At 35.7% G+C, this 15,187-nt stretch overlaps 1 protein-coding gene across 1 annotated transcript; it reads left to right on the top strand.

Annotated features, from left to right (window-relative positions):
• On the top strand, positions 2,416-11,130 carry LOC109837756 (general transcription factor IIF subunit 2-like). The gene is made up of 6 exons (XM_020406104.1): positions 2,416-2,756; positions 5,496-5,604; positions 8,062-8,192; positions 8,280-8,357; positions 8,644-8,793; positions 10,736-11,130. The coding sequence occupies exons 1-6, from the start codon at positions 2,589-2,591 to the stop codon at positions 10,856-10,858; spliced, it is 759 nt and encodes a 252-aa protein (XP_020261693.1). The 5' UTR covers positions 2,416-2,588; the 3' UTR covers positions 10,859-11,130.

Here is a 15,187-nt window from a genome sequence, read left to right as displayed (position 1 = left end):
ACATTCTAATATAATTTACACAACTATCACTAAAACTATTATAAATACACTCTATGTGTTCAATTCTAGCCCTCTCTTGTCTTTTTTTTCTCCTCACTTGGACCACTGCGAATTGATTTTACGTCTAGCTTGTATTCTCCTTATGACTGTAATTATTATAATAAAAACGGATAGTGCAACACATTGAACCATATTAACAATACTTTGTTCATCGGTACAATCCCCATCACCATCCATCAACGATGCAAAAATCATTATCCAGTTAGAAACTAAGTAGAATTCTAACAAAACCTGAATGAATTGCAATTTACAAAAATTAATGACAAACCAACAAGATTACAAACTGATATATTTTCAAAAATTACAAACTAATATATTTTCAAAGATATGACATGTAACCTTGTTTAAGTAGCAATTGTGTTTGTTTATGTGTATTGTGGCAATTTTTACGTAACTCAAAAATCGAACAAATTGCATATTAAAGATGTGTGAACATTCATGTGATGTGTGAACAAATTACAAATTATTAACTAACATTTCATGAAAAATTCCAGCCAACAATATAATTTCAGATCTGAACATTAAAATGACAGGAATTTCATAAATAATTTCAGGCAACAATAGGATTTCAGATCTCAACTTTCAGGCAAAACGAAAATGATCACAAACAATAGGATTTCAGATCTCCTCAGTCAAGCCAATTCGGTTCATCATCAACCTAACCACAAATGATCACAATAACCCATTCTTCCTCCTCTAATACTACACAATTCATCATCACTCTAACCACAAAATCATAATTTTAAAGAAAATGTGTAGAGTTTAGGAACTCACTGAGCAATTAACAACGACAAAGAAGCCAACAATGAAGGCAAAAGACAAAGATGACGAAAAACCCTAGTAGATGAAAAAGTCGACGAAAAAAGCTCGTGTGAAATTTCTGGCGGGGAGAGAATGGAGGGAGGTAACCCTAGCCTTCTCTTTCTTCGCCAAAAAAAGCAACGATAAGAAACAAGATCGATATTGTTAGAGGCAACTAGGGTTTCCAACGATTTTCGTGGATTTTGAGCGGAAATGGTTGACGAAAATTTGGCTGAGATGTGAGGGAGTAACCCAGCCCATTTCCTTGCGAGCCAAAGCTGAGAAAAGAAATGCAAAAACTCATTTAGCCCATGTGGAGGGGGTTGTCAGAGGGGTAATTGTATCTCTTTGGCCTAAAACAACGAACCAAACAGCCCCAAAATATACAACATAGTATTTAGCCCCTTACAATAGGATGTACCGCTACATTTTATAAGATGTACAGCTACATACTCTAGGGCGTACACCTACGCACTTTGGATGTATAGCTACATACACTAGGATGTATAGCTGCATATCGTAGTGTATATAGCTATACACTCTGTGTTCTATATTTTGGGTCTAAAGGTAAACAAAGTTTGAAATTTGGGTTTATTGGAGCATATAGAACAAAGTGGTTATTTTTTGGAAGTAAAACTTTGGGTTTATAAGCAAAACCCCCTTTTTTTGATTATTGATACCTGTTTCCTTATGTAAAATTTTGTGTAGTTTAGAATTTTCTGATCACTAGTCGTTGAATCATCGACTTGTAAATAAGATGAGTTTTAAGTTTCTGTATAAACATAACATGTTAAGCTAGTTTGATTATTATTTTAAAGAACTCCAAATTATTAAAAAAATACCATTCCCTCAATTTTCCAAAATATTTTTTTTGGAGGGGGGGGGTAGGGCATTTTTTATATTGAGATATTTTTTTTAATAATTTTAGGGTAAGTTTCATATAACATCTCCGAAGTTTGCTTATTTCACATGACCTACCTACACTTTGGGTGTCACACAATCACTGGTGGATCCAGAATTTTGTTCTAAGTGGTAAATACAAATGAAAGTAAATAAAAATATTTTTGAAGTATGCAATCCGGTGGTTTCATGTGACACCACTAGACACTATGTTGTTTTGTCACTGCACGAAACACTCTTTAACTTTTTTGTTTTGTCACCGCACGAAATACTCTTTAACTTTTTCTCAGCGGATTCCCTCTATATCAATAGTTTATAAATAACTAAAATTGTCTGGAGAGAAAAATTCTGAATTTTGTGATTTCCACAAAATATGGATTTTTCCTCTCAAAAAAAAGTTTTTATTTTTATTTTTATTTTTAGAGGGTGTTATGTGAGATATCCTAAAGTTGAGGGAGGTTTTCTGAAAACCCATCAAACGCAGGTTGCCTGTGAGATTACCCCCAAAAATTAACAATGGATTCGAGTAACGGGTTATGATGAGGCCGCGACGAGATTTAGAACCCCAGTCATTATCTCACCCCATCCCACCCACACCCCCCCCCACCCCCATCCCACCCACCCCCACCCCAACCCCCTTCTATATATATCTCTGTACGAGCCCTCTGTCTGTCGATATCATAAACTTTCTCGCGGTTCCCTCTTCCGCTGCTGGCAGCAACAACGAAAACGGAAACACGAGAAACCCGTCCGCGATGTCGCTGACGCGAAGACGGAAGGCACGTCGTTGAGACAGGAAAGGCCGATCGCTCGGTCTGGCTGATGAAATGCCCCCGGTCGTCTCCAGATCCTGGCAATCTGCGGCCACTAGGGCTGCGGCGGCGGCGGCGGCTGACTCCACCGCCTCCGCCTCCTCCTCCACCGCCCATCCCGTCGTCGCCAAGGTCGTGCTCTCCCTCGACCCTCTCAGCAACGACGAGTCCACCTCTCCCCAGGTCCCTATCTCTCGTCCTTCGATGCGATTTTTTTCATTTCTTTTTTTTCCGAGAAATTTGAGGGGAAGATCGAGAGGAAGGTGGATCAGCTGAATGAGAGAGAGGGGATGCAGCGATGCAGTTTTTTTTTTGACTTATTAGTGGTTAGGTGAAATAACATGGAAAAATATTTAAACATTAATTGCGATTCTTATATCATGCTCAAAATGTATGGGTTTCTTTTCCCCGCCGTATGTTTTAGAAATGGTGACCTTAAAAAGGATCAAGACATTATGAAAATAATTAAAAGAAGAAATTTTCACTGTACACTCATTCCGATATTTAATCCCTAAAACCGACCCACTTTAAAGTTATTTATGAGAACCGACCCACTTTAAGTTAATTGCGGTTCTAATATTAGTAGCTTAATTAGCAACCGCAGACCTTCCCTGCTCCCTGACCCCGCTTATAATTAGGTTACTAATTAGTCGGAGTTGGCAACCCCGACTAATTAGTACCGTAATTAACTCAAAGTGGGTCGATTCTCATAAATAAATTTAAAGTGGGTTGGTTTTAGGGATTAAATATGGGATTGAGTCTACAGTGAAAATTTCTTCATAATTAAAATTTAGTTTTCAGGTTCCGATTTCAATCTCAGGGGTCCCTGCTACTCCTTCAAATCTTCACCAATTTATGCAGTTCATTAGATCAACTTATAAGGATGTCATAAAAGACATGTTCAGTCTGGATAGAGATACTTGCCACTCTCTCTCTTGAAGGATCTCCTTTGGATGTCCGTTTTGATATTCTGTCGGGGGCTTATAACCCGTGTCTTTGCAAATGAGGTTCGCACTGATTTTAGCGGATCAATTCTTTCTTCAGGTGGAGCTGATAGGGTCTTCTGTGCAGTTCATTTCTGCAAATTCATAGCTTGTTTTATCAGCCATCTAACATGCTTTGATAGCGGAGAATTAAAGAAGCTCTTAGTTATTGTTTACAGACAAGATAAGCCATACTCCACTAACACATGGAAGGTCTTATTTTCCATAGGCATTAAGAATAGTGCTTTAATCTAGTTTGCAGCTCAGCAGTATTGACATTTATTCTGCCCAGGTTAAACCGTTAAAAGTCCTGGCAACATTATCACATTTCAAAAAACATCTGGGAACCCAGGCAACATTGTTATGGTAATTGGAAAAGGTTAAGAAAGAAGTGTAGTGGCAAATATGTTATGAACATAGATCACACCCCAAGAAAAGGGGTAGAACTGCTGTCCATTAATGTTGCTAGACCTCTTCTTGCTCATACTTTTCTTGGCTTGGAAGATAGCCATCAATTCATGGATGGCTGAAGTCAGATGGAGCTATAAAGAAAAACATGGTAAATTCCTTTTGTTGAGCTTTCTTGACATTGAGTCACTTCCATAAGTGGCTCATTTTGATGTAAGCAAGAGGGGAAGCTTCAATTTATAGCTAAGCATCAAAGTTGTCAAAATCAAACGTTGTCGAGAGAAGAAAACTATTCAGTTTTGGCTATGAACTAGATATCATGTCATCCTGGTCTCTTGCTAGGTAGACATGCCACTTTGTACATTATGTTATATGTGCAACTGGTTTTCTTCTTTATTTTGTTAAAGTTTGGTCTCAATTTATTTTTTCAAGCATAAGAGTATTTGAACGCAGCTTTTATGAAACTAAAGCAATGTCAAATAGAGTAATGCACTCACAAGCATCTGGAGTTTAGCATTTATTTAAAAAAGCTTATTTGTGTAGTGTATCTATGAAAAGTTTTCTGAAGTTGGGCAATTTTCTGGCAAACTTGAGCTCTCTAGTAATGAAGCTTCAGTAAAATTAAGGAATTTCATCAAGATTAATTATGGTAATGGTCTTAGGTACAAGTCCATGCATGCACAGCAGGTATCACAGATTTGTTGTTTAAAAATGTTTGTTTACGCAGACACACACAATACGTGCATACATACATTCATACCTATGTGAAATTCAATTCCATAAACCTAAACCTAAATGTCATGGTTATCTTTATAATAATTTAGCATGTGATGAATCTGCTATGGGGATGCTGACATATGAATTCACTGGCTTAACTTAACCTGAGTCTCCATACAGTACACAAGTAAGCAAACTCATTCATTCGTCCTGGATCTCTTCATATAATGTTCAAGTTGGTTAGTGTCCTATTGGATAACTCTGTTACGCATAGCAGCCTGATTTGATGAATAATGTTTACCACTCTAACCAGGGAAAATCTAATATCTGATCTAACTAATCCTGCTGGCTGGATGTCTTGCAGTGATAAATAAATAAATATCTGGAAACTCTTATTACATAGGTCTTGCTGTTCATCAAATATACTCGACTAGATGCTACCATATATTCTGCTTGGATTAGTATTTACTGTTCTTTGACTTTCAACATTTTTGTTGATCTATCTAGAAATTGAGATCGTGCAACAATTATGCATATATATCATATGAGCTAGTTCTTTTAAAACTGTGTTCATCTTCTCATTTTGATTTTAACATCACATGTTTAATGTAAACCTTGAGATATACTTCTTTGTCTATTTGATATAAGCTATGTCAAGTGTATACTGTATAGTAATTCTGCTTATACTTTTGTCTGGCGCCCACCATGTCATATGAAATTTCAGTTATTGATGCCTATTAACAAGCCACGTTATGAATTCATCCTTTCCCTAAAACTATTTTCTTAATCTTGCTTGCATGTTTGGGATTGACAGTTCAAGATGGAGTTAGTTCAAAATGAGATTGCGAATACCCCAAAGAGCTACTCTTTGAATATGTTCAAGGACTTTGTTCCCATGTGTGTTTTTTCTGAATCAAACCAAGGTAAGAATTAGTGGGCTACAAATTTGAGTATAATCTATATTATCTTCACATGTTTGTTTCTTTTGGATCATCACTAAGACACTAACTGATTGACCTGTCATTTACATTTTCTCCTATTAATGAATATGTATCGTATGTCAATAAGCAATGCAATGCTATAGTACGACACAGCCTAATGTGGCATGAGAACGAGTATCACTGCAATTAAACCTACCATAATTTTTTTGTGGGTTAATTGCTGATGGAACCCATGTAGTAGTATCATGTAATTGTGGATAGATCCCTATAGTTCTAATTGTGCTGATAGACCATCTGAGTAAACTTTTTTTTTACCCCTAAAAGATTAAGAGAAGTTTTACTGAGGCGGATAGACGCCCTGTAGTGTTATTGGTGCGGATATCCAATTGCTAAATTTTTTTTAATCTTAAGGGTTAAAAAGTTCACCGAGGGTGTCTATCCGCACTTGTGCAAATAGTACAGCAGTCTATCCGCACCAATGGAACACATGAAGGGCTCTATCCACATCTGGGCAATACATTAGGGTGGGGGGGGGTTTCTATTAGTAACTAGCGCCTAATTTTTTTTTATGTAATAAGGTAATTCAATACTCTGATCATACTTACTCTAGCATGTGTTTGGCATTCATATTTGTTCTTCTTCTAAGCTGTGTGGTTTATTCTTTATGAATTAGCTGTGCTCACCAAACCCTAAAAGAGTTTAACTTAGCAAATTCATGGCTTGGTATTTTGCATGGAACTAATTGCAAGTTTTTTTAATATCTAAACCAATATTCAACAGCCGAACTGCAAATCCAAGCAGCAAGGCCAATTCTGACATTATCTTTTTTATCACTTAGCTCCTATTTTTACCTTTACTCTTTAGCAGGGACAGATATGCGTTTGCATCTTCTCATTGCTAACTAGTTTGTCTTCACCTTTCAAAACCCCTATATCTTGGGTATCTATGTTTTATAGATTTAGACACAAATATGTACATGTTTATGTAGGTAACAAGTTGTCCACCAACCAAATCAGTCAAATAAAACTGGAGTATACTTGATGCAAATCAAAAACTTGCATCTTGCTTGTAAAAGATGTATGTTACAAAAGGATGATGACATGCATTACAGTTGTATGACCGAGGCATCGTGGGAGATCCAAGAGTGTTATCTCACGTCGAAGTCTTTAAGCGCCCTCATGCTCGACTGAAGGATTAAAAATGTTTAAATTTTCATGTTTCAAGATAACTAAGAAAAGTAAGTACAAATAATCAATTTATGTTCAAAACATTACCCTGTCTGTATTCCATAAACTAGTCCAAAATATCAACTGACTTATTACTCCCCTCTCCTATTGTTTTTTAGCATTAAATTTACTTTCGTTCTGGCTTTCGGGAGAAGAGAATTAGCTTTCCCACTTTCTACTTGTCTTTTTGTAGCCAGATCAAGAAAAAGAGGAAGGAAATCAAAGAATAGAAAATAGAAAGCGAGGATGAATTATCAGGAAGATAGGGAGAGAAGATTTTGAGTACTAGTGAAATTCTGAAGTTGGTCTGGTTTCCTAATCAGTGCTTCTGATTAAAACAAGAAGACATAAAAAAGGCATCAGAAGATAAAATGTTCTTCTTTACCATGCCAACATGTTTAGAAACCTGAAATTCAAACAGCATATCCAGTACCCTTAAAAGCTGATCCTAGAAGTTTTCAGATTCCAATCTCAAGGTCTAGGAAACAAAAGCAATCTTTGAGGAAAACCTACATCTGTCCGTAGAGAAATTGAAAAATTGGAAAATGCGAATGAAAGTTCCTTAATATGATATTGGAGAAGAGCTAGAAGATAGAATTTAAAAATCCCCCGAGATGATACTAAAGCATAGTTGGACAATGAAATTGAAAATCCCCTTAGGTTGTTGGTGGAGCTGAAAATGGGCATTGAAAGTTAAAAAGTGTTGGTGATAAAATCATCTCCGCTTCTCAGTTAGTTTCATAAAAGGCATATGTATAGTTTTCTTGGACCGCTTGCAACATGAAGAGTTGTGTGGTTACTGATAGTAAATTGTTTGGTGGTAGCTAATGTAACATTTTGAAAATTGGAGGGGTTATCTTCAATTTATGCTAAAACAATACATCAAAGGCCATATAAATTTGGTCATGACTTTTTATTGATTGACGGTTACTTTCTCAAATAAATTCATAATGCCCGATTCTGGAATTATCTTAGGGATTTGAAAATTAGTCTTCATTGTGCTATATTAACTTACACTTGTCACTTGCCAATATTTTTTTTTTTGACAAATGAATTGATATTTAGAATATTGTATATATACAAATGCAGAAATCTCTGCATTTGTATTTACTGCATTTGTATTTACCTTTTGTGTTCCTCCTGCCAGAATGCTTTTATTAGTTTATTATAAAATTGTAAAAAATGATTTTTTTTTTCTTTAAAAAAACTGCAGGAAGGTTCTCATTGGAAGGAAAGATGGAACATAAATTTGACATGGAGCCTCATAGTGAAAACTTCATGCAGTATGGCAAGTTATGCCGTGAAAGAACAAACAAAGCTATGCTTAAGACCAGGCAAACTCAGGCATGCACTTATCTGAGCCGATATATTCTCTTTCTGAAGATTATGGTTTAGTAAGTATTTTCTTTTGTCTACAACATGTCTTTTCAGGTATTAACTGGCAATGTCAATGGTATGCATATGACGCCGTTGCCTGGTATGGTTAGTGTCAATCTGACTGGTGGAAAGGTAAGTTCCTTAGATGTATTAATTTTTGTTATTATTTTACATAAATGGCTGACACTGGGCTACTCTGTGTTATTGTATTTTATGTTAAGGTTTTTTTATTTTCTGGTTAATGAGAGTATCAATCCTTTTCATTCGATTTTATCTTGTAAATTTGGGGGCAAAGTTGGGTTACACAAATGAACTGGCAGAAAAACTTTTGGCTAGATTAGAAGCAAAAATATTCTTATTTTTTCACTTTCTAATAGCCATTGCATTTTTTATAAGAAATTTTATCTTACTGTACCAGGACAAGAAGAAAGCACTACCGACAAAGCCATCTGATACAAAACGCACACGAAGAGATCGCCGAGAACTTGAAAATATTATGTTTAAACTTTTTGAAAGGCAACCAAATTGGGCTTTGAAGCAACTGGTAGTAGAAACAGATCAGCCTGAGGTATGCTATTTGTTTGAAGTTTAAACTTGAGAAGTTCGACTGTCTGTGATAAGAACTTGAATTATTTCTGTTGAATATTTATTCCATTGCTCTTACATTTGTGTTTAATCAACAATTTTAGGGAAAAAGCGTAAAGTACTTTGGGGTTGGCTGCATCGATCTTCATTTTTTGTTCCTGCAGTCTTTAAGAAACACAACACAAGCACTTTCGACCCAGCACTTTGCTTAATCTGATTTGATATAAGTTCATCTATCATCTTTTCCTTTGGTTATTTGATCTACGTTAATGGAAGAAACAATATTGCGATATTAATTACTAATAGTATCCTTTTCTGTTTTGGACCCTTTTCCTACAATGCCTTTCCACATCTTAGTGCTTGTTCAACAAATCTCTTCAAACTGGGATCAGCTTAATTTTATTTTTTAACCAGCCTAGAATTGAACTAAGTAGGGGCTGGTTCAATTCTAGTCTGGTTAAAAGCCTCTAAAATGAACTAAAAACAGACTAAACAATTGAGCCATCTTTAACCCAATTTTTCCCAATCACAAAAGATACTAAAATTGGAACGATGTTTGAACCTGGCCAGTTTTAGCAGTTTGCCAAAACAAGGCCTTAGAATGCACTTCATTCTCCTTAAAAAAGCTAAAATCATGTGTGAATAACATAAGTATCTATCTATACTACGCTATTATATTAAAATCATAGTGAGTGTACCAAAAAGATTGAAGGGCATTTCTCATCATAGTAGAAGTGTGAGGGGCATATTTGTAATTTTTCACATGAAATATTTTCCCCTTTCTTTCGTTTCTTCTCTTATTTCAAGAAGATTCTAAATTATGACTGAGAATTGAATTTCATTCACAATAATTAAATGCTCATCTTTTCCTTATTGGTAGAGCATTTTAAATCATGAATGAGAATAGGATTTGAACTAACATAATTAAATATTCATCAATTATACGTTGTAAGAGATTAAAATATAAAATGATAATAAGATATAAGTATAAAATGGTAAGTTTCGTTTCCGAGATGATTATTAAATACATCTCAATGCAAAATATACAATTGAAAAATGACCATGATCACTTTAAATAATACTTTTTATTTAAATAGTAGAATTTTTTAAACAACTCCTTATAATCTTTTATATTATTGAGAAAAAAATATTTTCTGATTTAATTGATATTCAGTAAATGGAAAGCTACATTCTCATGCTCGACTAAGATTACAATATCACCTTTTTTAGTATGTTTGAGCAATTAAGCTCCATGATATAAAAGTTGAGAAATTGATGTAATTTTAAGATATTAAAATACAATTAGCTCTTTTTAAATATAATTTAGAATAAATAAATTTAATATCGATGGCTTGTGCATTTGCACGTGCAATAATGCTAGTAATGAATGATAAATTTTTAAATGAAATAATTATGGTCATATTGAGAATAGTATTGCCCTTTATGCATCCTACAATTTTTTAATCCTATTATATTCAATATAACTATTGATCTTGAATCTTGATCACCTTTCAAGCAGTTCTTCCGCCGCTACTTGAAAGTTTTATAGCATTCTTCTTCTAAATCTACCAGTTTAGTTTTCTAAACAAATTTTCACAAAATGGCTTGATAATTTGGTGGCCGGCCAAAGCAAACCCCCACTTCGCATTTACTTTAATCTTGTAAAATCTCTTTTTTCAGCTTGTAACCATCAATCCCATTGACAACGACATGTAGTTTTTCTGTGTTTCTGAACCTGCGCAGTAGAATTCTTTGCATGCTAGTCAAACCACTGCAAGGAAGTAAAGTAATATCAATGTGTATTGACCAATAATCTTGTTGCAAGCTTCGGTATAGGTTTTCTTTTTATATTGACGTCTCAAGTTCTTTATTTAGGTGAATGCTGCCTTATTCCGCTGACTGTGTTTCTTTTTTATTCTATGCAGCAATTTGTAAAGGAGATATTAAACGATTTGTGTGTTTACAACAAGAGGGGACCCAATCAAGGTACCCATGAGCTTAAGCCAGAGTACAAGAAATCCAGTGAGGAGATGGACACCGGTTCATAATAGAATTTGAGGATAGAAGGAGCCACCATTTTTTGGGTGGGGTGTTTGAGCTTGGTTTTTGTTTTCGTGATTGAAAGAGCAAAAAACATGAAGTCATGGATTATTTTGACATTACATTGAGGACTGACTTGATTCTTTCCGTTGAAATACAGTTTTTACAGGGACATGTGATACACTTCACAGAGGCAAAAAACCAAAACATGTACTTGGTCATGCCGCCTTTCCACTAATAACTTATTAATCATGAAAATAGATTTTCTGAGATTTTTCTACATGGGTTTTATCTTTCACTTTCGTTGTAGTGGTTATTTGTTGGTCTATAATTGTGGGGGCAACAAAGATTGCTCATATTCACGCATTGGCGGATATTTTGATTGTATTTCCTTTGGTTCCATTCATTGAGAGAATCCACCATCTATTAATGTTGTATTCTATTTTTAATTTAGTATTCTATTTTTAATTTAGTATTCTATTTGTATTGGTTTTTTAACAATTTTTTCTAGTATAGCATTCTGTTTGTAATTTAGCTTTTCCAACATTTTTTTATCCTAACGTTCCATTTGTAATTTAGTATTTCCAAATTTTTTTTCTAATTTAACATTCTATTTCTAACTTAGTTTTTCAACATTTTTTTTTTCTATTCCAATTTTCCCCAATTACCCCGGAGATCGTCCAAGGCCACAAATTCGGTTGCGCGCACGGAAAGGGTAACCTCATCGCTTTCTTTTGTATTCGTAAAACCCAGCTGCAGATGAGACCAACCAATCAACATCAAATTACAGATAACATGGAAGTGTAGCTGATCATAATAACAAATTTTATTGTTCATCTTGAAGATTAAAAACTAAATTAGCTTCATTGTTAGCGTCGAAATTAAACTCCTACAGTGGTAACAATAAATGATAGACACGCAGAAAAGGAGATACGATTGTGGTTTCATCATTGCCAATAGAATATGACAGCATCATCATCCATATATTAAACGTCATCATCCATAATTTAATTTTTCTAGACGGAATTTTTCGTATAGGATGTCTCATTTTTTACTTGTGGTAATAAGACTAATAAAAGAGGGAGACCAACGATGAGCGGTTGTTAAGGTGAGAGGGACGCCATTTCTAGTGGAGATTGCAGCCACAGGGAGCGCGGCGATAGTGATAATAGCTGAGAAGAGGCAACAGCTGGGCCGTAGAAAAAAATGTGCGGTTGATACGTTAGGCTGACTGTCTATAACAAGTGTTATTAATGAATGCTTTTAAGTTTGCGGGGGTGAGAATGGCTGAGAAGAGCAAGAGATCGAAGCAATAGTTCTGCTGCGTGTATGGAAACGATGGCCTCATCGCTTTTTTTTAGTCAGTAAACTAGTCTAGGGATGAGTAGGGATAGGGGAAAAAAATGTTGAATTGAATTAGAAACAAAATACCAAATTATAAAAAATATGGAAGACTAGATTAAAAATTAAATTGCAAATGGAATACTAGGATAGAGAAAAAAAAAATGCTAAAGAGCTAAATTACAAACAGAATAGTAAATTAGAAAAAACAAATGTTGAAAAACCAATACAAATGGAATACTAAATTATAAACATGATACTAAATTGAAGACCGGGGACAATTGTGAATAGCAGGGGTTGCAACGGATGCATTGTGTTTCGGTAGGCCGCTGTCAGCATCCGTGGCGTGGTTATAGGATTGCCTAACATATTCTGTGGTGATAGATGTAGAGATGACGTATAATTTCAATGCAAAGCCAAAATAAAAATACATACTCTAAAAATAATTTTAAAAAAAATAAAATTTGGGAAAACATACAATACTTCTTTTTAAAATTTAAATTTTAACTATAATATTTTTAATAATTAGCACCAGGTGTTAAAAGTTTATGACCCTGTAATAAATTTCATTTGTGTTTTAATATGTAGCTGGACAAGCAAACCCCGTAATAAATTTGTGATGATCCCATTCTAAATACTTGATATAAACACCGTATTATCTTATGCAACTTTAAAGTGCAAGTGCTTCTTGTAGGGATTTTTAGATCTCACAAAAACCCTAAAACCGTACAAACGCAGCAAATAAAATCACACAAGATTTAACGTGGAAAACCCTCAACAGGAAAAAACCACGAGACTAAAATCAATCTACTATTACCTCCAAATTATAATCTTTTACAAGGACAAAAACTGCCAAACCCTCTCTCTATCTTTTTCTCTACACTTTTTCTTCTTCTTAGTTTTTCCTCTAACAATAGAAGGACATATATAGGGAAACCAAAACCCTATCTTTAGCCTAACTTCCTAATTAGAATAAGATTCAAACTTCTAATCATGTTGAAACCCAAACTCCTAATCATGATAGATCTCTAACCCTATCTAATTCTCATGAAGTTCTATAAAGAATTAAAAGCACTATACTAACTTGGAGTTTGAGTTGATACCCAACATATCCTCCCTCGACGAAAAATCTCCAAGTGTCTCAACGGCTTCAGAAAAACTCACTCTCTTCTTCTTGTTCTTCACCTCTTCCTTATGGACAAGAGTCTGAGAAGAGTAATTTACACTATTAATGGATCGCCCATCTAAATAGCAAATATGGTTGCTATTCTTCCTCCCTCGCAAAATCAAATCACCATCTCTTAAATAGCAAATATGGTTGCTATTCTTCCTCCCTCGCAAAATCAAATCACCATCTCTATACACTTTGCACCATTCTCCTTCACCCCTATTCTTCCTCCCTCGCAAAATCAAATCACCATCTCTATACACTTTGCACCATTCTCCTTCACCCACATGCTTGTACCCACGTGATGCCATCTCACCAACGAAATTAAATTAGCACCACATGACGGTACATATCTCACATGATGAAGAATTCTGACCTTCCCAGTGTGAAGCTTGAGGCGAACATTTCCAACACCTTCAACCTTTATCTTCTCGTTGTTTCCAACAATCACATCGTCAAATTCTTCATCTGTTTTCAATGTGTTAAAATAGTTTTTGTTATTACAAACGTTCATAGAGGCTGCAGAATCTAACACCCAAGTGTTACTCGCATCAATACATGTACTCTGCATTAATAAAACCACATCTTCATCACACACAACCACCGAAGAGTCCGCATTCTTCCCATTTTCTTGAAGCTTCATCTATCTAATACTCTTCAAATCATCACGTATCTGGGAACATTTGAACTGAATGTGATCATTCTCTCCCTAATAATAGCACTCCTTTTCGCTGTCGTCTCGGGCCCAGGATTTTGACCTTCCTCGATAACTGTCATATCTCCCAGTACTCCTCCATCGATTAGAACCTTCCAAAGCTTGATGTGGTTCGGTGAGTCATGAAGACTATCAGGGCTAGAGGCATGATGGTACCTGCCAAGCATTAAATGCGACATTGACATTGTCAGTGGGGGAAGCTCGAGGTCGAAGTCCTTTAGCTTGGCCAAGAAGTAACAACTTTCGAGTCGATCTCGCGAGGCGTTGAATAATTGGTCGAGTGGGCTCGTTGCGAGTTGTCTTTGACAAAAGGACTGACAAGTACCCCCCCTTCAAGTCGACATAAGATGATGTCGACTCAGGGAGTCAGCTAAGCTGGGATCATTGCTGGTTGTAGGTTGTCTAAAAATTACTGAGGATAGCTGATCCCCGTCAAACACCAATGATGAAAGTTATAATTTGATAACTTTTAGAAGGTTACAATTATGAGACTTTCACGTCAATCGATGGAGGTTATAATCTGATAACCTTCACAATGATAGATGAAAGTTACAATTTGATAACTTTCGTAATATACGAGAGTTACAAATTAACAACTCTCACATTTCAAAGAGCCAAATGTAAGGATTACAAAACGATGATCTTTGTAAAAGAGATTACAATTGACGATCTCTTCAAGCCCACACGTGGAGGTCATTCTCGTGTTTCAATAACAAGACGCGGAGGTCATCGCCGTGTTCCAAGATTAAGATGCATAGGTCATCGTCGCGTCCCAAGATCAAGACGTGGAGGTCATCGCCGCTTTCTAAGATCAAAACACGGAGGTCATCACCGCGTTTTAAGATCAAGACACGGAGGTCATCGCCGCGTTCTAAGATCAAAACGTGGAGGTCATCACCGCATTCTAAGATCAAGACGCGGAGGTCATCGTCGCGTTCCAAGATCAAGATGGGGAGCTCGTTGCTACACGCCAAGCTCAAAATGTAGAGCTCATCGTTGCGTTCCAGATTCAATACGCAGAGCTCACCTCTGTGTCCAAAGAACAAAACACAAAGCTCACCTCTACGTTCTAAGAACAGAACACAGGGTTCACTACCACGTTCTCAGCTCAAC

Source organism: Asparagus officinalis, chromosome 4 (genome assembly GCF_001876935.1).
Source record: "Asparagus officinalis chromosome 4, Aspof.V1, whole genome shotgun sequence".
NCBI classification, from domain to species: Eukaryota; Viridiplantae; Streptophyta; class Magnoliopsida; order Asparagales; family Asparagaceae; genus Asparagus; species Asparagus officinalis.
The sequence above is the reverse complement of the archived record's forward strand: the minus strand, read 5'-3'. Positions and strand labels throughout refer to the sequence as shown.

What these genes read in the sequence shown, in the direction of transcription:
- LOC109837756 (XM_020406104.1), top strand. Translation starts at nt 2,589, where the DNA reads ATGCCCCCGGTCGTCTCCAGATCCTGGCAATCTGCGGCCACTAGGGCT. An exon ending in ACGAGTCCACCTCTCCCCAG is followed by an intron (nt 2,757 to 5,495) that starts GTCCCTATCTCT and finishes TGGGATTGACAG; the next exon opens with TTCAAGATGGAGTTAGTTCA. An exon ending in TAGAAACAGATCAGCCTGAG is followed by an intron (nt 8,794 to 10,735) that starts GTATGCTATTTG and finishes TATTCTATGCAG; the next exon opens with CAATTTGTAAAGGAGATATT.